The 26,283-nt window shown below is 41.1% G+C and overlaps 1 protein-coding gene across 1 annotated transcript in view; it reads right to left on the bottom strand.

Annotated features, from left to right (window-relative positions):
• The window catches only part of frem1a (Fras1 related extracellular matrix 1a), a 313,938-nt gene that overhangs the window by 153,882 nt on the left and 133,773 nt on the right, over nt 1-26,283 (bottom strand). Inside the window, exons 15-17 of the mRNA XM_043714338.1 lie at nt 24,429-24,681; nt 8,523-8,717; nt 2,820-3,005 (exon numbers count right to left, since the gene is read on the bottom strand). Of these exons, the coding sequence (XP_043570273.1) occupies nt 2,820-3,005; nt 8,523-8,717; nt 24,429-24,681 (634 nt within the window). The remainder of the gene's footprint in view (nt 1-2,819; nt 3,006-8,522; nt 8,718-24,428; nt 24,682-26,283) is intronic.

Here is a 26,283-nt window from a genome sequence, read left to right as displayed (position 1 = left end):
CAGCGCCGATACAGTCATCGATGTAGCGGAGGAAAAGGTGGGGGGTGGTGCCAGTGTAGCTACGGAAGATGGACTGTTCCACATATCCAATGAAGAGGCAGGCATAGCTGGAGCCCATTCGGGTGCCCATGGCTACTCCTTTGGTTTGGAGGAAGTGGGTGGATTGGAAAGAGAAGTTGTTCAGGGTGAGGACCAGTTCAGTCAGTCGAAGGAGGGTATCAGTGGAAGGGTACTAGTTGGTACGGCGGGAAAGGAAGAAGCAGAGGGCTTTGAGTCCTTCGTGATGGGGGATGGAGGCATACAGGGACTGGATGTCCATGGTGAAGATAAGGCGTTGGGGACAGGGGAAGCGAAAATCATGGAGGAGGTGGAGGGCGTGGGTGGTGTCCCGAACGTAGGTGGGGAGTTCTTGAACTAAGGGTGACAGGACCGTGTCGAGGTATGCAGAGATGAGTTCGGTGAGGCAGGAGCAGGCCGGGGCAGTCAGGTTTGTGGATTTTGGGTAGGAGGTAGAAACGGGCGATGGGGGTTGTGGGACTATGAGGTTGGAGGCGGTGGATGGGAGATCCCCTGAGGTGATGAGGTTATGGATGGTCTGGGAGTTGATGGCTTGATGGTTGGAGGTGGGGTCATGGTCAAGGGGGCAGTAGAATGCACATTCCTGGAAGAATGCAGCCCTGACAGTGTCCCAGAAAAGTAACACCATCAAGGCCATCACTAGAGTAGTCATGCCTGTGTCAGGAATGAAACTATTGAACATTCAACAGCATTTTTATACACCATTCACTTTCTCACATTCCAAATATGCCTTTGTTTCACAATTTTTTTCTGATTTATAAACTGCAGATGGTGTAAGATTCCTCATTCTGCCCTCCACTCTCATGACGAGCTCATAACTTTACCTTTCTCCCGTTAGGTACAGCTAAACTACCACAGTGGGTGTGCTGAAAAGGAACTCGTGGTTGATCATGAACCACCATCACTCAGTCACACGCTTGAAACAATCAGCTCAGATATTGGCACTGCATGTTCTTTAAGAGCATATGGAGAGGTGGGATCTGCAGATAGTGAGTCACCAAACATGGTTTACAGTTAAGGCAGGGAGAAAGGATCATTAAGGTACCAGTTCATGAGGGAGTGTTTTCCAGGGCAGAAAACTCTGAGTAGATCTTTAAGGGAGCAACATACAGAAAAATAAAAGTTGATGAGCATGCAAAATAAAAGCAGAGTACATTAACCAGTCTGTAATTTCTATCAAGAAAGAGGGAAACCAGAAACAACTTGGCATGGAACTTCGTGTGGCATAGGTACTTATCCTCTCTAGTCATAGAGTCATTGATATGTACAGCATGGAAACAGACCTTTCGGTCCAACCCCTCCATGTCAACTAGATATCCCAACCCAAATCTAGTCCCACCTGCCAGCACCCGGCCCATATCCCTCCAAACCCTTCCTATTCATATACCCATCCAAATGCCTTTTAAATGTTGCAATTGTACCAGCCTCCACCACTTCCTCTGGCAGTTCACTCCATACACATACCACCCTTTGTGTGAAAAAGTTGTCCCTTAGGTCCCTTTTATATCTTTCCCCTCTCACCTTAAACCTATGCCCTCTAGTTCTGGACTCCAAGACCCCATGGAAAAGACTTTGTCTATTTATCCTATGCATGCCCCTCAATTTTGTAAACCTCTATAAGGTCACCCCTCAGCCTCCAATGCTCCAGGGAAAACAGCCCCAGCCTGTTCAGCCTCTCCCCATAGCTCTCACCAACTCCATGAGAAAATCCTTGGGAGAATCAACGATAATACAAAATCTGACAGCAAATATCTCAGCCTCCATTATGAACAATTTGGATAGGAAAGCATTGTGGATGAGGCTTGGCTCATTTTAAAACTTGAGACATTTGTACTACAGTAAAGATATTGCTCGACCCTATGAATGAGGCACAAGTCAGGAATATGATGAAATACTCTCCACTTATCTGAATCTGTGAGGCTCCAATAACACTGAAGATGCTTGACACCATCCAAAATAAAACAATTCATCTGCATTTTGTCAAAAGGTTCCACTATACACTGGAGGTGAAAGAAATAAATGTTTAAGGTGGTCAATGGATCGATGATGAAGTGGGCTGTTTTGGCCTCGATGGTGTTGCTTTTCTGGGACACTGTCAGGGCTGCACTCTTCCAGGAATGTGCACTCTGATTTGTGACTCTCTGACAGAATACAAGTTTTGAAGAGTGGGGATAAGTTATTTGGTGCAGGATTCCCAGCCTTTGCCTGTTATCGTAGTCACAGTATTTATACAGTTGCCCCGTTCACTCTATGATCAATGGCAACTGACAAGATGCTGACGAAGTGTCTAGTGTCAACTTTGAAAGCTATAAAAGTGCGCCTTCTGAAAAATAAGGGAAAATCTGGACCCAGATTCTTGCTGAATTAAACCATTTGCAATCTAGTGTTAATAAATTGCAACATAATACTTTCTAATGGAGTAAGGTACTTCATTAGAATATTTCCCTCACCACTTCTCTCTTGTATTATTAAAAGAGTGTGTTCAGAAAGAGAAATAAGAATGATGCTACATCTTGATTTCAAACTCATGTTACACACATCATGGACAATTATAAGTTTTAAGCAAAGTAGCAGAAAAAGACATTTGCCCCAACACTATTCCTAGTCAAAATAAGGCCCCATAAGTTCCAAATTAGACAGGCTAATCTATTGTAGTCATTGGCGGTGTGATGTGTTTACAGCCAGGGGATATAACACTTACTTGGATTGGAGGAATAAGAATAATTTCACTTTAATATTACCTATGCTGATGCCCACATTACTCTTCTCGTAGCCTGGTGAAGGTAATGTGTTCTCTATGTAACCAAACTGGGGTGAAGACCACAAAACAAAAGTCAGTTCATCGTTGGCAGTATCCAGATCACTAGCACACAAATGGCCGACAGTGATAGCAGCTGACAACCCTTCATCAACAATAAAGGTTTCACCTAGAATGAGACAATCAGATGGATGTAAATTTAATTTGACATGAATGCAAAGAAATCATTATTATTCACTCCAGGAGAACAACTAATGAATCATCCTCTTAACAGATAAGGGGTCTTCATATAATGGCAAAATAAACAAAGCTGCAAAGAGCTAAACATAGTCAACAGTCAACACTAAAAACACTGAAAATCATCGCACAAAGGCATTTTATTAAATTCAGTTTCAAATAACATTAAAATTATTAAATAAGATGTTGTCACCGACTCCTTGAATTTATACTTTTGAGAATGAACTATTCAGTTGTTTTCACACTTCACATTTGACACAAGTCTTTTTAATCCAAACCTTTTGAAATAAATGGCAAATATATATTAATAATTTGAAATGTTTCCTGTGCCTGTTCACTCATGTTCTGTGAGTTTTGAATTTGGGTCTCTATATTGCTTGGTGATTCCATAGTAAAATAGATTTATTTAAGTAGATAAAGTGGTTAAGGCAGTATGTGTGATACTTCCCTTTATTAGCTGAGACAGAGTTTAAAAGCAAGGAGGTGATGCTGGAACTGTTAAAAAAGATTGTTGGTTAGGCCACAGCAAGAATACTATGCACAGTTCTGGAATCTACATTATAAGAGGGCTACACAGGAAAGGCTGCAGAAGAGATTTACCAGGATATTACCAGGACTGGAGAGTTTCAGTTATGAAGAGAGATGGGTTATACTGGGGTTATCTTCCTTGGATTAGAGGAGACTGAAGTGGGAGAACATGATTGAGATGAATAAGACCATAAGGTGCAGAGACAGGATAGATGGGAAGAAACTCTTCCTTGTGCTGGAAGGATCAGCAAGCATAGATTTAAGATCAAGGATAGGAGGTTTAGATGGTATGGTAAAACATTTTTCACCTGATGAGGTGGATATCTGAAACTCTGCCTGTTTAGGGTGGTAGAGGTAGAGGTACAAAACCTCATAACATTTAAGAAGTATTTATATGTATATTTGCAAAGCCAAGGCATACAAGGTTGTAGACTAAGTGCTGAAAAATAAGGTAAGAATAGTTAGGTGGATGTTTTTGACAGGCTCGGACATGGAGGGCCTAAGGGCCCTTTTCCTGTAAAACCTCAATGTTTCTATTTTATTTAGTTTTAAACGGATGGTCACATAGTTCTCTGCATCAAACTCTACTTGCCCACTCATTACTTTAACATGTTATGCACTTTTCTGCAGTATTCCACTGTACTTAAAAACCAAAAGAGCTGCAGATACTGGAAATCAGAAACAAAAGAACATAAGAACATAAGAAATATGAGCAGGAGTAGGCTATCTGGCCCCTCAAGCCTGGCCCACCATTTAATAAGATCATGGCTGATCTTTTTCATGGATTCAATTCTACTTACCCACCCACTCACCATAACGCTTAATTCCTTCACAGTTCAAAATATGTTTTTCTTAAAAATGTTCAATGAGGTGGTAGCCTCAATGTCTTCATTAGGCAGGGAATCCCGTTAGGAGAAGAAGAAGTTCCTTCTCAGCTCAGTCCTAAATCTGCTCCCCCTCATTTTGAGGCTATGTCCCCTAGTTCTAGTTTCATTGCCAATGGAAACAATCTCCTTGGTTCTATCTTATCTATGCCCTTCATTATTGTACATGTTTCTATTAGATCTCCCCTCTCATAACAAAACAGTAATTGCTGGAACAGCTCAGCAAGTCTGTCAGCATCTGTGGAGAGAAATTAGCGTTAATGTTTTAGATCCAGTGCCCCTTCCTCAGAACTGGCAGTAGCGAGGAAAATGTTGTTTTTTATGCAAAATACAGTATAGGGTAGGGTGAAGTGGTAAGGAGTAAACAATAGGTCAAGATAGAGCCCAAAGAGAGAGAAGGACAGTTGCACAGACAAAGGAGTGGATAACCATCAGGCTAGAAGGGTGAATAGCTATTAATGAGGACTGATAGTAGCTAACAAATAATAGTGTGTAGTCACAGACTAGGTGATAACAAGGCCTTTACATTTACACTGTTCATCAATGTAGCACTATTAGCAACTCCGATATGGAGTACTCTGTTCCTTCACCTGAGTCTAAAGGCTATCAGTACTGCTGTATTAACATGCAGTTTTGTGCAGACAGTATGGATCTGTCCAGGGAAAGACGTCTTTTTGTACGGCCCACACCCAGGTGTCAATCCAACACCTATAGTAAATGTCAGCTGCCTGTACAACAAGCATATGCACATGTATTCAATGAAATGATCGTGTCAGAAAGTGGAAAGGTCCAGTCCTCATTCCTGTCAAGAGGAGGCTACCAGTTATGAGATCCTGATAACATTAGTTAGTGGCCTCAAAATTATTTTCTTTGGTCTCTAGACCTCTTAAGGTCAGCGTGTACATATGATTTCCAAATCTGGTCATCACATTGAGCAGCGTGCGTGGAATCTGAGAGAAGCTGCATAGCCACTTAGAGGAAACACTGGATATGAAATCGTTGTTTTCACAGAGACATTGCTGAGGAAGGGGCAGGTCTAGCAACTCAATATTCAAAGTTGTAGAACCTTCAGGCATGGGGACCTTTGTGTACATGTCCATAGATTCTTAAAGTCGGCATAGCAGGTGAATAAAGGTGATTCAGAGGCTACACGAGATACTACTCTTTATTAGTTAAGGCAATAAATTAAAAACAAAAGAAGGTTGTAATGGAGCTGTGTAAGACAGTGGCCAGGCACAGCTGGAGAAATGTGAGCAGGATTTGTCACCATATAATAGGAAGGATGTGATTGCACTCAAGAGAAGGTGCAGAGAGATTCGCCAGGATACGGCCTGAGCTGGAGTAATTCAGCTATGAAGAGAGACGAGAAGGATTTCTTTTCCTCTTAGTGGAGGGATCAATGACCTAGAGTGCATTTTTAACAGAAAAGGCAGGAGGCTTAGAGGGGATTAGAGGAAAGATTTTTTTTCCACCAGAGGTGATGGATATCTATCTTAAAGGGTAATGAAGACAGGAACCATCGCAACACTTAGGAAATATTTAGATAATCATTCAAAGCACCATAGCATGTCAGGTTATAGGCCAGGTGCTGGAAAATGGGACTAGAGTAGATGACCAGTACAAGAGGTGTTGAAGGGTTCCTTTACATGTTATAAAACTCCATGACTCTATGATAGGTCTCTACATGGGGGGTATAGGTGGAAATGGGCTGTCTGGGTAGTACATGCTAAAAGGCAACAGGGTGACTCTGGGGATGGGGTTAACTGGCAACCAGGCAGAACCCAGTCATGACAGTGTCCACCACGATATATGTTCCCTCTCATCACTTGCCATTAACTAGGCACTAACTGCAATTGGAAAATGGCTGGGACAACAGCCAGGTTGGGTGGAGTCAGTATCAGTTTAATGGATGGCACACACATCTGCTGGACTCCAGGACGTGGAAGGGACAAACACATGAATGATGGTTTTGCAGATTCCAGCTACATTTAGCTTGTAATTATTTCAGCATCCATGAGCATTGTAAAGTGAACATGCTTCAGGTTCAAATGCTGGGCAAAGATAATTTGCACCGTGCTATTGGTCCTTACAAATTGAACATCAACAGAAGCTTGCAGCAATGACTTAAAAGAAGTGAATGTTGGCTAAAACCAACCCATAGCTTATGAAACTTTTTAGGGTGCTGTGGGAGAAGAGGAATATTGCTTCATCTGTCATGTAAGTATAGATTCTACTAAATTCAATGGAAAGTTGAATGATTGATGTGGATCTGGGATGGGAAGGAGGTTTGGAGTTCAGAAGGTACTCTCTTTTCAAAGTAATGTGTTGGTCACTCAACTGGTGCTGCATTTCACCAAATTGGTGGACATCCAGGAACCAGGGGCACAATGGAGCAGACAATGGGGCTATTAGAAATGTGATTCTGCTTGGACTGGTCAGGAGAAGCCCTCCAGAATAGTCCGAAGAGAATGTGCAGCATAATGTTATGCTCTGCACAATTGGCAATGTGATAGGTGCTGGAGAACTGAAAGAACAAGAGTCTTTTTTTGGAAAAGGATGGTACTAGGGAGGTTAAAAATTCATAGAAACTGTCCATAATAGAGCTCAGCTGTGTCGGGTATCACAAGCGAAAGAAGACCTGATTGATTCCCAGCTCCAGTAGATGGCAGGTACAGTTAGAGAATATTAAATAGCCATTAGTCATCATGCCGACATTTGGTTGCAATGTAGAGGGAACTGCAGCCTCTGTTCATTTTTTTCGTGTTCACTTTTACTGATTGTAAATAAAAACTCATGTCTGAAATGTCCAATTGCTCATCAATATGTGTTGCACCCTGGATGGACAATGACAAGATTGAAGTCTAAATTAGACATTCGGGACAGAGTAGTGGTGACATAGCAAGGGTGATTAGACAGGATGTAGCTGAGGACAGGTAAACTGGCTGGTGGCTAAAGAGCAAAGAGATTGAGAAAATAGGGTTGTACGTGCAAGGGAGGGTCAGCAATGCTAGCTATATGCCATAAGCAGTATAGCTTTGTGGCTGCTGCGCCATTACATTGGTGGTGTGGGGTAACACCATCTTGCCCTGGTGCATAGCATCCTTTAAAAGAAGGCATTGTCACCAGGGATACTAGTCTTTCGGCTGATATCTGCTGAAATGTAATTTGTTCTGTAAACGACGCATGTCAGGTTGGGACTAGAACATGGTGAGAGGAGCACCAAAGGTAGGTAGTAAATGATAGGCAGCATTTGATAAGGTGTGGCAAGAGAATACATTGGGCCTCATGACTAGGAATCCTCTTCTTTCAAAACTTTATGAAACTGACAATTAGCCAAAAGAAAAAGTTTGGTTCTTGGTCTTCTCTCTGTATTTCACTCTACAATAAATTAAAGTATTTATGCTCACCTGTGTCTGAACTAGCAGCAGTTTGGCCCTATTGCAATTCATGTCATCATATGCCTTCCGCTCATTGTAGTTTTGGAACATATGAAATTAGAACAAAAGTTGCCTATTCAGCTCCTTGGGTTTCTCCACCCATGAACAAAACTATGACTGATCTGTTTACGTTTGGATTCCACATTCCCCTCTACCTTTGATTATCCTTGTTTCCCCAGCCCAAACGTCATCTATCTATAAAAACCAAAAGAACTGCAGATGCTAGAAGTCAAAAACAAAAACTGAAGTTTCTCGAAAAGCTCAGTAGGTCTGGCAGCATCTGTGAAGAGAAATCAGAGTTAAAATTTCAGGTCCAGTGACCTTTTCTCAGAACTGGGAAAATTTATCTATCACCACCTTAAAAGTAGACAATTCAATCTCTAACCAAATGGAATGTTCTCTGGAATTACTCTGAAAAATAAACAATTAACATAAATATTCAATCTTCCTCTCATTCCTGTTCCAAACCATCATGCTACCTTCTTGACAATATCATTCCCACTTCACCACATCTTTCTAACAGCACTGGAAACATCAACTCTGCAGTATTCATGCTAATGTTGGTCAACATAAAAATCAATGTTTGCTTGACTTTCTTACCAATGATAATGGTCGGTGGCTGATTGTTGATTGGCATTATAGTAATGTTAAGATCGTACACAGGGAGAGAGTTGTGTATTGACAACAAAGGAGAAAATGGTTCCTCAGAACAGCAACCTTCCACTGTACCTCCATCCCAATCCGAGATGACAAAAGTAATGGTGTCAAAACAGGGTGTTAATCCTACCTCACCACCTGAGGAGAGGAAAAATTCAAGTAGCAAAAGGGTTATTTTTCAAATGAAATAATTTATCAGGATTATATTTTTAGTCTGTAGCCTTACCTTGACAATCGCACTTCAAATCCCACTTGGGCACTGCTGCCTCACAACGTCAGAGACCCGGGTTCAATTCCCGCCTCTGGCGACTCTCTGTGTGGAGTTTGCACATTCTCCCCGTGTCTGCGTGGGTTTCCTCCGGGTGCTCCGGTTTCCTCCCACAATCCAAAAATGTGCAGGTTAGGTGAATTGGCCATGCTAAATTGCTGTAGTGTTAGGTGAAGAGGTAAATGTAGGGGAATGGGTCTGGGTGGGTTGCGCTTCGGCGGGTCGGTGTGGACTTGTTGGGCCGAAGGGCCTGTTTCCACACTGTAAGTAATCTAATCTAATCTAATCTAAAAAAAATCATAAACGGACTGCTCTGAATATCCTAATCTTTTTATCTTCCCCCTTTTGCCTTTCCAAAAGAAATTCACACTTGCTGGGATAGAGTTCTGGGGAAACAAGAGGCATTGGCAACCTATTTCCCCTTACTGATGTTGTGAAAGGGCTTTAGGACCCTGAGGCAACCTTGCAATCATGTCACAAAGCTGCTCCTCACTGGGCATAAGTAGAACATTGTGGCAGAAAGTTATGAAAGAACAGTATAGAGAGCTAGGCAGAAGCCTGAGGTCTCATCATGTGAATATTAGCAATATGCATGGAAAAGCAGATGGTAATCCAACAATACTTAACAATAGAAATTATGAAACTGCCTTTGAAGAATGTAATGGTAAGATTAGAGCCTCGTGTTTCTGAACATAATGTATTGTAGCACATAGACATAATATGCACAAAACAGTGTTGCAAAGAAGCCCTTTACTGAATATTGTTCTTGATCTTGTCTTTTCTGCGACCAATCTCTCCTGAACCCTAATTCATAGATGTCAGCATAAAAAAGATCACATGACAAAAGGGAAGGCATCACCCATGCTGTGATGATGCTGCTTCTTTAACAAGGTTATATTGTCCTTGGTTTATTTTCAAGAGGGGTTGTAAAAGGCAGACGTTCTGATTTATCTGGAATTTGAGGACTTTGCTAATAGCTAACAGATACTGCCCAAGCCAACAATCAAGGAAAAGATTTTTAGGATTTTTTTCAAAAACAGTTATACAATGAAAGGGGTGTGACCAGTTCTCCCAGTTGGGGGAATTTTCTAATTTGCCCCCAATTAAAACTAAACCAGAGGAGCAGATCCAGTAAGAAGAGGTTTCATGCTTCATCAAATGATCCCTTGCTGATCCTCTTTCTCTAACATCTCTCCTATAAAGACCTGTGTTTGAAATTATCTTATTTTCTTTTGTTTGTGTTTCATTCAGTGGTGTATAAATAAAGTCTTTTTTTACTTGAAGCCAAGTGGTTTGACCAGATGCATCACACTGGGATATCTGCCTAAAACAATTAGAAAAAATAGGGCCTAGGCTACCTTCTTAAAATGTTTTGAGGGGTCTGGCTTGGTTCATAACAGATTGGGGGCTCTTTGTGGGATTTATTCTATAATTCCACTTTGGGGTTAGGGTTATTCAACTCAACGGCAGCGAGTGGTATAGGTGTTAGTATATTTTGTTCTGGGTGGCGAATTCTGTTGGTTTAAGCATTGCTTGGTGTAGTAATGGGTCTTTAAGTCACTAAGAGTTTTCTTGGGGTGGAAGAGGTGACTCTGGGGGCTTTACAAAAAGTGAACAGGCAAAACCGCTGGAATTGGCAGTCAAGCTGGAGTTGGGGTTGCCTCTTTCTATGAGGAAGGGAAAGACAATTATAACAATAGCTGAGCATTTAAATTTGCTGGAAATGCAAGCTGAAACTTTGGATGTTTTGGAGATGGCTAAACTTCAATTGAAAATGAAGCAGCTTGACTAAGAGACAAAAGAAAAAGAGAAAAAGAAATAAAATTGTTTGAGTTAAAAGCAAAGCAAATACAAAAAGCCAGAGTGTGAAGAAATGGAAAGAGAGAGAGAGAAGAGAGAAAGAGAGAGAATAAAGAAAATTTGAACTTCATAAATTGGCACTTGGACAGAAAGATCAATGTAAAAGAATAGTGATGAAGGCAGAAGGTAAATTCAGTGAGGAAGAGATTGAGGGTGAGCAAATCAATCATAGCCAAAGGCCTGGTGGAAATCTGTTTAAATAAATCCAAGCATTGCCTGAATTTGATGAGAAGGATGTAGAAGACTTTTTCATCACATTTGAGAAGGTGGCTAAACAAAAAGTGGACAGTGACCACATAGGCTTTGCTGATCCAAACACAACGTTTAGGTAGAGCTCCTGAGGTATTTGCATCACTATCAGAGGAGGTATCTGGGCACATGAGGAGGTTAAAAAAAAGCCATTTTAAGTGCATATGACATTGTGCCAAAAGCCTACAGACAGCGTTTCAGGAATCTAAGGAGAGACCCTGGACAAACCTATATTCAGTTTGAAAGAATCAAACAACATAATTTTGATAGGTAGATAAGGGTATTAAAATTAGAACAAACTGCTTAGAGCAATGATTATTTTGGACGAGTTCAAAAATTCACTTCCTGGATTAGTGAGAACTCACATGGAAGAGCAGAGAATTAAAACGGCAAAGTTAGCAGCTGAAATGGCTGATGATTATGAGTTGGTTCATAAATCAAAGTTGGCTTCCAATATCAATTTCAATCCACAAGGGATAGAAATTAGGGAAAAGAGAAGTCTCACGTGGTAAGGGAAAAGTAGATCTCGGTGGAGATAAAAAAGAAAATTTACCACAGGGCAAAAACGAAACTCATGAAGGGGAAAAATAGTTAAAAAGCTCCGGTGTTTTTACTGCAATTATGAAGGCCACATGAAATCACAATGTTTGTGGGTTAGGAAAAGTATTGGGAAGACAGATGAAGGAAAACTGGTTAAGCCAGTGAATTTTGTTGAAGTGGTAACGGAAAGCACAATGAAGGCTAAAACACTGCACCAGCATGTATAAATTGGTCGGAGGTTGGTAAAGGAGGAAAGTTGGTAAAATTGGTAAAGGGCTTTTGCCCGAAACGTTGATTTTCCTGCTCCTCGGACCTGCTGTGCCTACCCAGCACCACTCTAATCTAGACTAAGAGATACAGGATCATGTCAATCTTTGATGTTGAAAGATGAGGAGAAATGTACCTCCAAAAGACTATTGCCTGCAAAAGTGCTAGTAAGTGGAGTTCACAATGAGACATGAAGTGCTCAATTATGTATAGTGAGGTTAGAGTATCCAGTGAAAGATGGAAAGATGGAAAAGTGCCGATAGGAGTACTGGAAAAGCTCTCAGTTTGAGGAATACAATTTGTCCTTTCAAATTAAATAGTTGGTTCACAAGTAGGAGTGCTGCCCACCGTGGTTGAAAAGATGGTGGAAAATTAGGCAACTGAACTATTACAGGAAGCATATCCTGGAATTTTTCCTGACTGTGTGGTAACAAGGTCACAAAGTCACCAGTTGAAACAGGAGAGATCAAGGAGTACAGATAAGAAAGTTGAAGCGGAAAAATCAGAGACACTGTTTGATCAGATGCTTGAGACAATGCAGGAGCAGATGGAGGACAAAGCTGATATCTTTAGCTCAGAGAAATTAACTGAGTTACAGCAGAAAGATGAAAATTTGAAGCAATTGTATAAAAAGGCATACATAGAAGAAGAATCTGAATGTATCCCTAAGTGCTACTATCTTAAAAATCATGTCTTAATGAGGAAATAGAGATGATTATATATTCAGGCAGATGCGAAATGCACAGAGGTTCATCAAGTTGTATTGCCAGTAAGTTATAGAAAAGAGGTGTTGTGGGTGAATGAACTACCAAAAGAAGGTCATTTAGAGATAAGAAAAACTCCAGCTAAAATACATAAACATTTTTACTGGCCTGGACTGCACAAGGATGTAGATGAGCTTTGGCAGACATGTCACACATGTCAGGTAACTGGGAAACCACAGGCAGAATAAAACCCGTTCCTCAATGCAGGCATTTGAGGAATCTTTTACAAGAGTCTTAATTGATTGTGTAAGATCCCTACCTAAAACAAAAAGTAGGAATCAGTATTTGTTAACAATAATGGATGTGTCCACTAGATTTCCAGAGGATATTCCATTATGCAATATCACAGCTAAAAGGACTGCAGATGAATCAAATTTTTCAATCGATCCAGATTACCCACAGAGATCCAGTCAGATCACGGGTCAAATTTTACATCAAAATTATTCAAGGAAGTTACAGACAGCTTAGGAATAAAACAATTCTACATTGAAGACCATGTTAAGGGCTTATAGTCAAGACTATTGGGATAAAGGAATTCCATTTGTCCTTTTTGCAATCAGAGATGCATTAAATGAATCCACCAAATTCAGTCCACTTGAATTAGTTTTTGGCCATTAAATGAGAAAACCACTAAAGTTAATTAAGGAGAAACTGGTGAGTCAGAATTCAGAGACCACATATTTGGACTGTGTGTCAGATTTTAGGGAAAGAGTAAATAGAGTGGAGTTGGCAAGACAGCATTTGAAAATATCACATCATACAATGAAACAGAAGCAGACAAGAAATCAAAAACCCAAAATTTTACTTTCAGTGTTAAAGTGTAAGGGTTACTTCCAGTGGTAGGTGAACCTTTAAAAGTAAGGTTTAGTCAACCTTACCAAGTCAAAAGAAGATCGAGTGAGGTAAACTATTTGATAAGGACTTTACATAGAAGTGTGTGTCATGTGAACGTACTCAGAATGTATTTTGACAAGGAAGGAAAGCAAAAGGTGATGGAGTTACTGGTTACAATGCAGAGTGAAAAATGAAGTTCAGAGGATTCTGAATTGGATATTACTTAAATTAACTTGGACAATGAGGAAGTTGTCAAAAATTGGGATAAATTATTGAGTTACCTTCCAGAGGAAAATTGAAATGACCTGAGAGAGTTATTGCTATGGCCAGGGGAGATATGTGGAAATAAGGTGGGTAGTACTAACCTAATTATGCATGATATTGGAAATGCTGTTCCATTTAAGCAAGACAGGCATAACCCTCTAAAATTGCTACAGGTTCAAAAGGAGATTAAATACATGCTCCAAGATAAAATAATTGAAGTGAGTTTCAGTGACTGGGTGCTCACCAATAGTAATTGTGCAAAACCAGATGGTACCTAACAGTTATGGGTCATCTCAAAATCAATGCAGTTACAAAATCTTATTCATATCCGAAACCACATTTGGAACACAGTTTGAAAAGGTGAGACAAGCTACTTATATTTCTAAATTGGACTTACTCAAAGGATACTGGCAAGTACATTTGTCCGAAAGAGTGAAGAAAATTTTGGCTTTTGTACCGCAAAATGGACTGTATCAATACCATTTGGTCTGAAAAATGTGTCAATCACATTTCAAAGACTAGCCAATAACGTCATTGCCGGATTACCCAATTGTGTAGTTTATATTGATAGCCTCATGATTTTTAGTCACACATGGGATGAACTTTTGCAACATTTATCAGAATAGTTCAATCAAGTTCAGCAGGCAGGCTTGATGATAAGAATCGAGAGTGTCGTCCTAGAAAAGCACAGCAGTTTAGGCAGCATCAGAGGTGCAGGAGAATTGATGTTTCAGGCAAATGCCCTGCATCAGGAATGAGGCTGTGAGCCGAAGGGGTGGTAAGATAAATGGGAGGGGGGTTGGGGGGTGCGGCTAGGTGGAAGGTAGCTGAGAGTGCAATAAGTAAATGGAAGTGCTGTTCAAAGATAATCTCCAGGACACCCATACCAACTAATTTCACCACCCAGTGGCAGAACATTTCAACTCCCCCTCCCACTCTGCCAAGGACATACAGGTCCTAGGCCTCCTTCTTTGCAACTCCCTAACCACCTGGGACCTGGAGGAAAAACGCCTAATTTTCCGCCTCAGGAACCTCCAAACCTACGGCATCAATGTGGATTTCACCAGTTTCCTCATTCCCCCTACCTTATCCCAGATCCAACCTCCCAACTCGGCACTGCCCTTATGACCAGTCCTACTTGACCATCTTCCACCCACCTCTCCGAACTATCGCTATTGTCCCTACCTTCATCTACTTATCGCATTCTAAACCACCTTCACCCTAGCCCCACCCTCCCCTTCCATTCATCTCACCACCCCCTCAGCTCACAGCCTCATTCCTGACGTAGGGCCTTTGCCCAAAACATCGATTCTCCTGCTCCTCAGATGCTGCCTGACTTGCTGTGCTCTTCCAGCATCACACTTTTGACTCAAATCTCCAGTATCTGCTGTCCTCACTTTTACTTGGCTTGATGATAAACCTGGTTAGAGACAACAAAATTGCAGATGCTGGAATCTACCTTGATGATAAGCCTGGCTAAGAGTGAATTTGTCAAAGTCCAAGTCATCTTCCTGAGCCACGTTATTGGACACGAACAAGTGGTCCCACTTGTTATTGGGTGTTTGCCATGCTTTTGACAAAAAGATCTGTATTACGATTCCTGGGATTGAGTGGGTTTTATCAGAAATTTGTACCAAATGTTAGCAGTGTAGCTGCTCCACTCACTGAGTTACTAAAGGAATACCAGAAGTTTCAGTGGATAGCGGACTCTCAAAAGGCATTAGACAGCATGAAAGCTGTGTTAACTGCTGCCCCAGTATTAGCCACGCCTCATTATGCAATGCCATTCAAGTTGGCTATCAATGCAAGTGATGTGGGTGTCAGTGCTATCTTTTACAAGAAGACAAGAAAAAGGTAGAAAGGCCTATCAGTATTACTTCAGAAAATTGAACATTCATCAGCAGAAATATTGGATAATGGAGAAGGAGACTTTGAGCTTGGTGTTGGCGTAACAACATTTCCATGTTTATGTTACTAGTCATGTATTTGAGACAATCATATACACCGATCATAACCCATTGAAGTTTTTGGGGAAATTTAAGGACAAAAATTCCAGATTATTTAGATGGAGCATATTATTATAGCCATTCAATTATACATTGTACATGTGGCAGGAGAGGAAAACGTGATCACCAACACATTGTTGAGTCTTGGATGAGAAATGTTCTGTGGCGGGGATGAGCGGACTGAAATAGAATGCAGTAATGTGTGTTTACATGGTTTTAGTCAATGTAACGTACATAACAGTGTAAGATTACAGGGTTTTGAAATGAAGCCATCTTTGGGTATTGATGATTCTTTTTCTCGAAAGCGAGCTCTGATGATGCTGCTCCTTCAACAAGATTATGTTGTTATTGGGTTTTTTTCAAGAGGGGTTGTAAAAGGCAGATGTTGCAATTTTTCTGGGATTTGAGGTCTTTGCTAATGGCTAATAGATACTGCCAAGGCAACAATCAAGGAAAAGACTATTAGGTTTTATTTTTAAAACAGTTATAGAATGAAAGGGGGTTGGCCAGTTCTCCCAGTTCAGGTATCTTTTTAGTTTGGTTTAGGTTTAGCTGGGGACAGAGGAGCAGCGAGAGTGAAAACAGGTTCCATGCTGATTCCAAATGATTCCTGGCTGATCCTCTCTCTCTAACCTAGATTTGAATTTACCTTTGTTGCTCAGGGGGTGTGTTTATGGGGATTTTGCAGGAAATTGGAATAGCATCACTAAGTTGCAATAGAGTCAGTCGGTTTTCAAATCACTGTTTTCTTTTGTTTGTGTTTCATTTGGTGGTGTGTAAACAAATTGTTTTTTTACTTGAAGCCAAGTGGTTTGACCAGATACATCACTCCTGGGATATCCACTTTACCCCTGCCTAAAACAAATAGAAAATTTAGGGTGTGGGGCTAGCTTCTTAAAATGTTTTGAAGGGGTCTACCCTGGTCTATAACAACTGTAGAGTAGGGGAATGGGTCTGGGTGGGTTACTCTTCGGAGGATCTGTAGGGACTTGTTGGGCTAAATGGCCTGTTTCCGAACTGTAGGGAATCCAATCTAAACTCCTGTTCCTGGCCAACTCTTCCTGCAAGGGTAGTAATTTGGAGTTGAAAGCGTGGGTGATTTTAATCAGCAAATAAAGAGTTGCTAAATCTCATTCAAGTATTCTCACCTGTCCCTGCTAGAGACTGGTTAACCCAATAGAATGCGGAACTGCTGGAACATTTTGGTCAATTTTTACTTTGCCATTTCCTCATTCAGCATTGTTTTGTCATCGGCCAAAGATAGACAGTTAACTACAACAGAAGCTACAGAATGTTGTGATAAAGGACTTGGAGGGAAGATAGCAAGAAACAGCAAACAGAAGTTCAATATTTCAGCAAATGAAGGAACATTGAACAAATGGTTGTTCAAACCTTTTCTACTTAAAGTGGTTGATTTCAGGATGTCAATAATTTCCATTTTTAGCTGTATTACTGTCTATTTCCAGACAGTAACAATGCTACTCCAACAGAATTCTCAACTTATCAACAGAAGTGCATTAGTAAAACTCCCCGATTCAATAGAAATTTGCTTGTGCAGTTCTTAAAAAAAACAAAAACCCACAATATCCACCTTAGGATGGCAGTTAAAGCAGTTTCAATAACCCACGATGCAGTGTATTACATTTATTTGATTCATTTACCTAGTTTCCCCAACCACAGCCCCTTTACTTGTCAGTGATTATCCAACTTCTTATAGCTATCTTAAGACATTGATTAAAATTGAATGTTGCCTGCTCCTCAAGTGGTGGATTTGCAAATACAGAGGAACCTCTATTATCTGGCATTCGATTATCTGAATATCGGATTATCCGGCAAGATCACAAGGTCCCGATGCTTGGCTAAACTATGTTATCCGGTATTCAGTTATCCGGAATTTGATTAACCGAATGAAATACTCCCCACCCGTGTCTTCCGAATAATTGAGGCTCCTCTGCACTAGACTGAAACAAACATCAAAAGCAGGCAAACATAAACCACTAGTTGTTTCAGAAGTTAGAACTTGAGGGCTACGTGTAGATCAGCAAGAGCATGTTCATCCATCCGATTTGATCATCGTAATCTGCACCTCGCCTCAATTTTGATTTAATTCATGTCCTTTAAAAGCTTTACTTAACAAAAAGTATCATCACCTCCATTTCAAAACCTCATAGCTTTATAGGGGGAGAACTCCAGATTTAGATTAGATTACTTACAGTGTGGAAACAGGCCCTTCCGCCCAACAAATCCGCACCAACCCTCCGAAGAGCAACCCACCCAGACCCCTCCATTTACCCCTTCACCTAACACTATGGGCAAATTAGCATAGCCAATTCACCTAACCTGCACATTTTTGGACTGTGGGAGGAAACCTGAGCACCCGGAGAAAACCCACGCAGACCAGACACAGGGAGAATGTGCAAATTCCACACAGACAGTTGCCTGAGGCGGGAATTGAACCCGGGTCTCTGGCGCTGTGAGGCAGCAATGCTAACCACTATGCCACCATGCCGCCCAACTCTTTGTGATTTCTGCAACTCTTTGTGAAACAGTTTCCTGATTTCATTCATGAATAGCCTGCCTCTAATTTCAGGAAAACTTTCCTTTATTGTGGATGTTCTCACCCAGAGGAAATACTTTCCTCCTTCTTACACAAAAAAAGTCTTTTTAATGTTTTAAACATCTTGATCATATTACCTGTCTCTATAAGCAACCTCTTATACTCAAGGGACCATGCACCAATTTGATTTTAATTTAACTCTGTAAATCCTGCCAAAGGCATTTCAAGGGAGGAGACACTTGATAATCACACTGTTGTAGTGAGATGTGGAATTTAATAAAAAGATGTAAATACCTTTAAGTACTGCTGGTACTGAAGTGTGGAGATACTGTAGCCAATTGGTGCATAGCAAGGTCCCAAAGACAAGATAATAATCAAATAGATCAGATAGAGTCTCTGGGTGATTTTGATTGAGGAATGACTATTAGGTAAGTCAGATTTCTAACATCATCAGTATTTTGTCCTTATATTGGCTCAGGCTTGACATGGACATTTAGCCAGTTTGTTAGCCAGTACGCTTAGCTTGGTTCAAAGCAGCAACCAGGAGGCAGGGAGGAATACAGTAACTGGTAAGCCTATAAATCAAGCACAGTATGGATTCAGGCGAAAGTGAGGACTACAGATGCTGGAGATCAGAGTCAAGATTAGAGTGATGCTGGAAAAGCACAGCAGGTCAGGCAGCATCCAAAGTGCAGGACAATTGACATTTTGGGCAAACCCTTCCTGATGAAGGACTTTTGCCCGAAATGTCGATTTTCCTGTTCCCGGATGCTGCCTGATCTGCTGTGCTTTTCCAACAGCACTCTAATCTTGACACTGTGGATTCAGGCCTAGTCTTTACAGGACAAGGGGTAGGTGAGCAGGGGCACAGTAACTGGTAAGCTGTTCCTCTGTCGCAGGAACACCGTGGGAATCTTCAGTGCAGCTCCTGTTGACAGCATAACTTCAAAAGGTGAGAAAGGCTCTGAATTGAATCATAGAGTCCCTACAGTGTGGAAGCAGGCCATGTGGCACATCGACACTACACTGATCCTCTGAAGAACATTCCACCCACACGCACATGCCCCTTCACTATTCCTGAAACCCTGGCTAATCCACCAAACCCAAACATCCCTGGACACTATGGACAATTTAACGTGAGCAATCCACCTAAACTGCACATCTTCAGACTGTGGGAGGAAACCACAACACCCAGTGGAAACCCACAAAGATACAGGGAGAACGTGCAGACTCAACACAGACAGTTGCCTGAGGCTGGAATTGAACCGGAGTCACTGGTGCTATGCGGCAGCAATGCTAACCACTGAGCCACCGTGACACCCCAGTACTGATCACCTGACAATTTCTTGTTAGACCTTTCTTATCCTACAGAAATAGAGAAGTGGGAACCTTGTTACAGTTAACATTTTCATAACCTGAGTAGGAAGTCTAAGACTATGATATTGAAGAGCCGATGTTGGACTGGGGTGTACAAAGTTAAAAATCACACAACACCAGGTTATACTCCAACATGTTTATTTGGATGCACTAGCTTTTGGAGCACTGCTCCTTCACAGTTACAATGTTGTTGAGGAGAATACTGAGATACAGGCTACTAGACTCGACGGGATTGAGGTTCACAAGGAGGAGGCTTATGCATTCTGGAAAGTGAGAAAATAGATAAATCCCCTGGATCGGCTGGGATTTATCCTAGGATTTTCTGGAAACCAGGGAGGAGATCGCAGAGCCTTTGGCATTGATCTGTATGTTGTCATTGTCTACAGGAATAGTACCAGAACACAGGAGGATAGCAAATGTTGTCCCCTTATTCAAGAAGTGGAGTAGCGACAACCCTATTAATTATAAACCAGTGAGCCTTACTTTGGTTGTGGGTAAAGTGTTGGAACAGTTATAAAAGATAGGATTTATAATCATTTCGAAAGGAATCAGTTGATCAGGGATAGTCAACATGGTTTTGTGAAGGGTAGGTCATGCCTCACATCCTTATTGAGTACTTTGAAAAGGTGACTAAACAGGTGGAGAGGGTAAAGTGGCTGATGCTGTGTATATGGATTTCAGTAAGGCGTTTGATAATGTTTCGCATGGTAGGCTACTGCACAAAATACAGACGCATAGAATTGAGGGTGATTTAGTGGTTTGGATCAGAAATTGGCTAGCTGAAAGAAGACAGAGGATGGTGGTTGATGGGAAATGTTCATCCTGGAATTCAGTTACTAGTGGTGTACTGCAAGGATCTGTTTTGGGGCCACTGCTCTTTTTGTAATTTTTATAAATGGCCTAGATGAGGGCGTAGAAGGATGGGTTAGTAAAATTGCGGATAACACTAAGATTGGTGAAGTCATGGATAGTGCTGAAGGATGTTGCAGGTTACAGAGAGACACAGATAAGCTGCAGAGCTGGGCTGAGAGGTGGCAAATGGAGTTTAATGCAGAAAAGTGTGAGGTGATTCACTTTGAATGGAGCAACAGGAATGCAGTCTACTGGGCTGATGGTAAGATTCTTAGTAGTTTAGATGAGCAGAGGGATCTCAGTGTCCATGTACATAGATCCCTGTAAGTTGATAGGTTTGTTAAGAAGGCATACGGGTGTGTTAGCTTTTATTGGTAGAGGGATTGAGTTTCGGAGCCATGAGGTCATGTCGCAGCTTGTCAAAACTCTGATGCAGCCACACTTGGAGTATTGCATATAGTTCTGGTCACCTCATATGAGAAGAATGTGGAAACTTTGGAAAGGGTTCAGAGGAGATTTACTCAGATGTTGCATGTTATAGAGGGAAGGTCTTATGAAGAAAGACTAAGGGACTTGAGGCTGTTTTCATTTGACAGAAGGAGATTGATAGGTAACTTAATTGAGACATATAAGATAATCATGAGGGTTAGGTAGGGTGGATAGTGAGAGCCTTTTTCCTCGGATAATGAGGACTAGCATGAAGGAGCATAGCTTTAAATTTTTATAGGACTGATGTCAGAGGTAGTTTCTTTACTCAGACAGTAGTAAGAGCATGGAACGCCCTGCCTGCTACAGTAATGGACTCGCCAAATTTAAGGGTATTTAAATGGTCATTTGATAAACATATGGATGAAAATGGAATTAGTGTTGGTTAGATGGGCTTCAGATTAGATTCACAGGGTGGTGCAACATTAGGGGCCAAAGGGCCTGTACTGCACTGTAATGTTCTATGTTCTATGTGCTATGTTCTATGTACCTGATGAAGGAGTTGCGCTTCAAAGGCTAGAGCTTCCAAATAACCTTTTGGACTACAACATGGTGTTGTGTAATTTTTAATTAAAAATAAGACTAATAATTCTAGGTGTCAATTGTAAGTTTAAAAAATGACAGGAGAGACCAGCTGAGTGGAATGTGTAGCTTGTCACACGTGGATGCTGCCAGTCTCCCAGATGACTACATATGCAGGAAGTGCTCCCAACTGCAGACGCTGGAGCTCTCGGTTTTAAAGCTGGAGCAGTGGTTGGAAACATTGTGGCACATCTATGAGCCTTAGAGTTACAAGATAAGAATGTTTAAGGATATGGTCACATTGCAGCTCAAGGGACTAGAGGAAAAGAGCGAATGGGTGACCATCAGACAGTTGAAAAATTACAGGCAGGTAATGAAGGAATCCGCTAACTGGTATTCCATTTTAGAAGGTGATGTTAGGATGCTGGTACCTCAGATGAATGCAGTCAGAGCCAAGCTTCTGGCACCACAAGTGGCTTGACTGTGTGGAGGCTGGGTGGGCAGGGCGGGAGGGGTTGGGCAAAGAAAGGAACAGCAACAGTGATATCTTTAGTCAGGAGAGCAAATAGGTATTTCTGCAGCTGAAGATGTGACTCCAGGGTGATGTTTTGCCCACCTGATTCTACGGTCAGGGCATCCTGAAAGAGGAGGCTAATGGGTTAGAGGTTGGTACCAATGACATGAACAAAATGGGCAATGAGATCTTCCATCATGAATTCAGGGAGCCAAGGTGGTATATTAAAAAGCAGGACCCCAATGGTTGTAATTTCTGGATTACTCCCAGTGCCACATTCTAGCAAGTATAGAAATATGAAAATAGGACAGAGTAATTGTGGCTCCAAAATTGATGCTAGCATGAAAGTTTTAGATTTGTAGATCACTTGGACCATTTTGGGGGAATATGGGACATGTACAAACAAGACAGTCTGCACCTGAAACATATTGGGACCAATATCCATGCATGTAGGTTTGCTAGTGCTGTTGGGATGAGTTTAAATTAGTCAGGCTGGGTGGGGGCAGAATGTTGATAAAATAGAGCTACATCATGCTCCAGCAAAAGAAGTAAGTCACAGTGAGTTCAGCTGTGTTGACTGTTGAGAGAGTAAGGCAAGGCTGGATGGTTTTTAATGCACAGTGTGTAACACTTAATACTGATGAGTTAGTAGCATGCTTGCCACATGGGTGTATGATATTGTTGCCATCACGGAAACATGGTTGAGGAAAGGGCTAGACTGGCAACTCAACATTCTGATGTATAGGATCTTAGGTGAGACGGAGGAGGCTGTAAAAATGGTAGTGATGTTGCATTATTAATTAAGGAGTCAAATACTGCAATAAGGACAGATGATAGAAGAAATTTACTGCAGATGCTGCAATCTGTACTGAAAACAACCAATGCTGGAGATCACGTGGGTCAGACAACATCTATGGATAGAGACCAAGCTAATGTTTCAAGTCTAGATGACTCTTCATCAGAGCTGAGATGATAATTTGGAAGAGTCCTCAAATGAAGCTTTGTAGATAGAAATTAGGAACCTTAAGGGGGCACCTACTTTACTGGGAGTATATTATAAGCCCCCAAAGAGACAACAGGAGCAAATCTGACTTCCAACAATCCAAAACTGTTTTTTGCAGTCTATCTTTTTCCTTGTCCAGAAGTAATTTGAACCATACATGTTTGGTTCCTATTGCCCAAATGTTTCCCCACTGCCACATTGAACACTTTTCCAGCTTCTTTTCTCTGAACCAGATCCAGCACTGCGCCATCCTTTTTTGGACCTTCTATATATTGATACAAATCACTCACTGCATACATTTCAAGAATTGTGCCCCCTCTAAACCCTTAACACTATGACTGTCCCCATTTACGTCGAGGAATTTAAAATCCCCTAGTATAATTTCCCAATGATTATTCTGACACACTTCTGTGAACTGTCTATTTATTTGCTCATCTCCTGATGAAGGTCTTATGCCCGAAACATCGATTCTCCTGCTCCTCGGATGCTGCCTGACATGCTGTGCTTTTCCAGCACCACACTCTCGACTCTAATCTCCAGCATCTGCAGTCCTCACTTTCTCCTAGCAGATGGCATTTGACCTTGACAATGCGAGACGATGCACTTTGGAAGAAGAAACAAGATGAGGGAGCATTTAATGAATGGCAGAATACTGTGTAGCTCAGAGCAACAGAGGGATCTTGGAGTAATTATTGACAGATCCCTGAAGTCGGCAGAGTATGTGAATAAGATAGTTAAGCAGGCATATGGGATGCTTCCTTTCATCAGCTATGGTACAGAGTATAAGAGCAAGAAGGTAATGTTGGAGTTGTACTGATAATTGGTCAGGCCACGACTGGAGTAATGTGTGCGGTTCTGGCCATCTCACTACAGGAAGGATGTGATAGCCCTAGAGGGGATGCAGAGGAGGTTCACCAAGATGTCAACTGGGGTGAGCTATATGTAGAGACTGGATTATCTTGGATTGTTTTCTTTTAGAGCAGAAAAAAACTGAAGCAGAACATGTTTAAAATATACAAGATTGAGGGGTATGGACAAGGTGAATATAGAATGGCTGTTTCCCTTGGGCTGAGAGGTCATTCACAAGAGGACATTGTTTTCGGCTAAGAGCTAGGAGATTTAGAGGGGATTTAGGGGGAAATCTTTTCACTCAGCAGGTTGGGGGAAATCTGGAATGCACTGCCTGGAAAGGTAGCGGAGGCTGGAAACCTTACAACCTTTAAAATATATTTGGATGAGCACTTGAGATAAAATATTCAAAGATATCAGACAAGTGCAGGAAACTGGGGTTAATACACTTTTACTGGTTGCTATATTGGTGCAGACTTGATGGACTAAAGGGCCTTTTCTGCACTATATGAATCTATGAAACTGTCTATGAATTTATTAATCTAAGGGCCAAATGGCTTTGGTTTATAGAGTAATTTGAAAGATCTTAGATGGGTATGAAGAACATAGCAAAATTATATTAGGAGAAGCTACTTACCAGTATGAATATATGTCACTGAGCCAGAAAGGATATCTGCCTGAGAAAAGTGGTCAATAATTTGACTATCCTTCTGTACCGCTCCATGGAATGGTTGCCTTGCAATCATAAACATCAGCCTCTCATCATCGCTATCCAGGTCAGTAGCATAGAGATTTTCTGCTGTGATAGCGACTTCTGCCCCTTCAAGACAATACATCATGGGCTTCAGGCCAGGCTTCATCGTTGGAGGCTCATCATTCACTGGCAGTATCTGGAGTGAAAACACAGGGCATGACAAAGATTTGGCATTAAGTTAGTGATCTGTTGTGGGGTGCAAAATTAAAGTTGCCAGGGAGTCTGTCTTTCCAATACTGTTGAAAAGGTCTCTGAAAAATATCATTCAGGAAATAACTAATGCCTATGCAGCTAATAAATTGATCTTAGCTTCAGTGTAAAATGAATGATAAGTTGACAGACTGCTTTACACCTTTTTAGTTTTTGTTCAACTCGACTTCAAGGTGATAAATTAAATTGCTTTATACAATTGCACAACATCATTATGAACCCCATTGATAACTTTTCAAAAATTTTACTGTGATCATTCTTTTCAACATTATAGTTCCTGCACTGTGGAACCACCAGTCAAATCAATTAGGCTGGGAGATCAGCTGACAATGGGATTATTAGAAAATGAGAATCTGAAGAAGAAGAGTTGTTGATTATTTTGTAATTATAGGGAAAAATGATTAAGAATAATTCTTATTAATGAGAGACATGCACCCTCTTTTTTTACGTGAACCATGGAAATTCCTAGTGTACTGTCATTGCATGTTATATAATCCTCTTTAGTAGAGTAGAGCTCTTTAACTTAGTATTTTAACAGGCATTTTAACAGGCAACTTAATATTTTAACTCAGCAGAGGGCACTGCAAGACCCACCAACTGAAGCCCTTTACATTCACAGCATTACACTCATAGCGGGTTATTCTTCTGGAATGAAAGAAAGGGAAGAATTAAGTGAGGTGAAAGCATTGTTAGTGCTGTTGCAGGTGTGTGAAAGATGCTGAGGTGTCCTGGGCAGGTGAGTAGGTAGTACTGAAGCCATCTAAGGCTTGTGTTGTGGAAAATGTGTGAAACAAGACCATGTGAGGCATGCTACTACAAGGAATAGTGAGTGGTAGAGCATGAGCCATGGTAGGAGGTAAGTGTGGGGCAATCTGGTGAAAAACCTTCCAAACTCCCTAACTTGCACTTAGCCAAAGGTTCTGCCTTACATCTCTTTGCTGACGAAGCTGCAGACTGTTAAATTGCCCCAGGAATTAATGATTATTCTCCTTGGAGCAGCAAAGGTTGAAGGTTAATTTAATAAAGGTGTTCAAAATCACTAAGGACCAGGGAGAAGATTAATTTCTCCTGGCAAGAAGGTCAAATGACTCAAATGACTCAAATTTCACAAACTTGGCCAAACAAAAAATCCAAAGAGAAGTGAGAAGAGTTTATTTTATATAGATAGTTCTCAAAATCTAGGAAGTGCTCTCAGTGGAAGATCTAGAAGCATGTGTGGAAACTGGAATAGAGTTAACATTTCGAGTCTAGTATGACTCTTCTTCAAAAACTTAAAATGTTACATGGGTTCAACAGTTTGATAGAGACTAATGAGATGACCAGACTCAATAACCAGACAATAACTCTCAAAAATACTGGAAATCTACAGGAAATACTGGTAACTAAGTGGAGAATACTGGATTGAAGGATTTGTTTCCCTGCTGTATGACTATGATTCCATAAGTCTATGACTCAGACATAGAGGTGATCGAAGCTGACATTTCAAAACTTGCAAAGGATTTACCAGCTATAGACACGAAACTTGAAA

This window comes from Chiloscyllium plagiosum, chromosome 2, assembly GCF_004010195.1.
Source record: "Chiloscyllium plagiosum isolate BGI_BamShark_2017 chromosome 2, ASM401019v2, whole genome shotgun sequence".
NCBI lineage: Eukaryota > Metazoa > Chordata > Chondrichthyes > Orectolobiformes > Hemiscylliidae > Chiloscyllium > Chiloscyllium plagiosum.
This window is presented reverse-complemented; position numbering and strand designations above follow the sequence as displayed.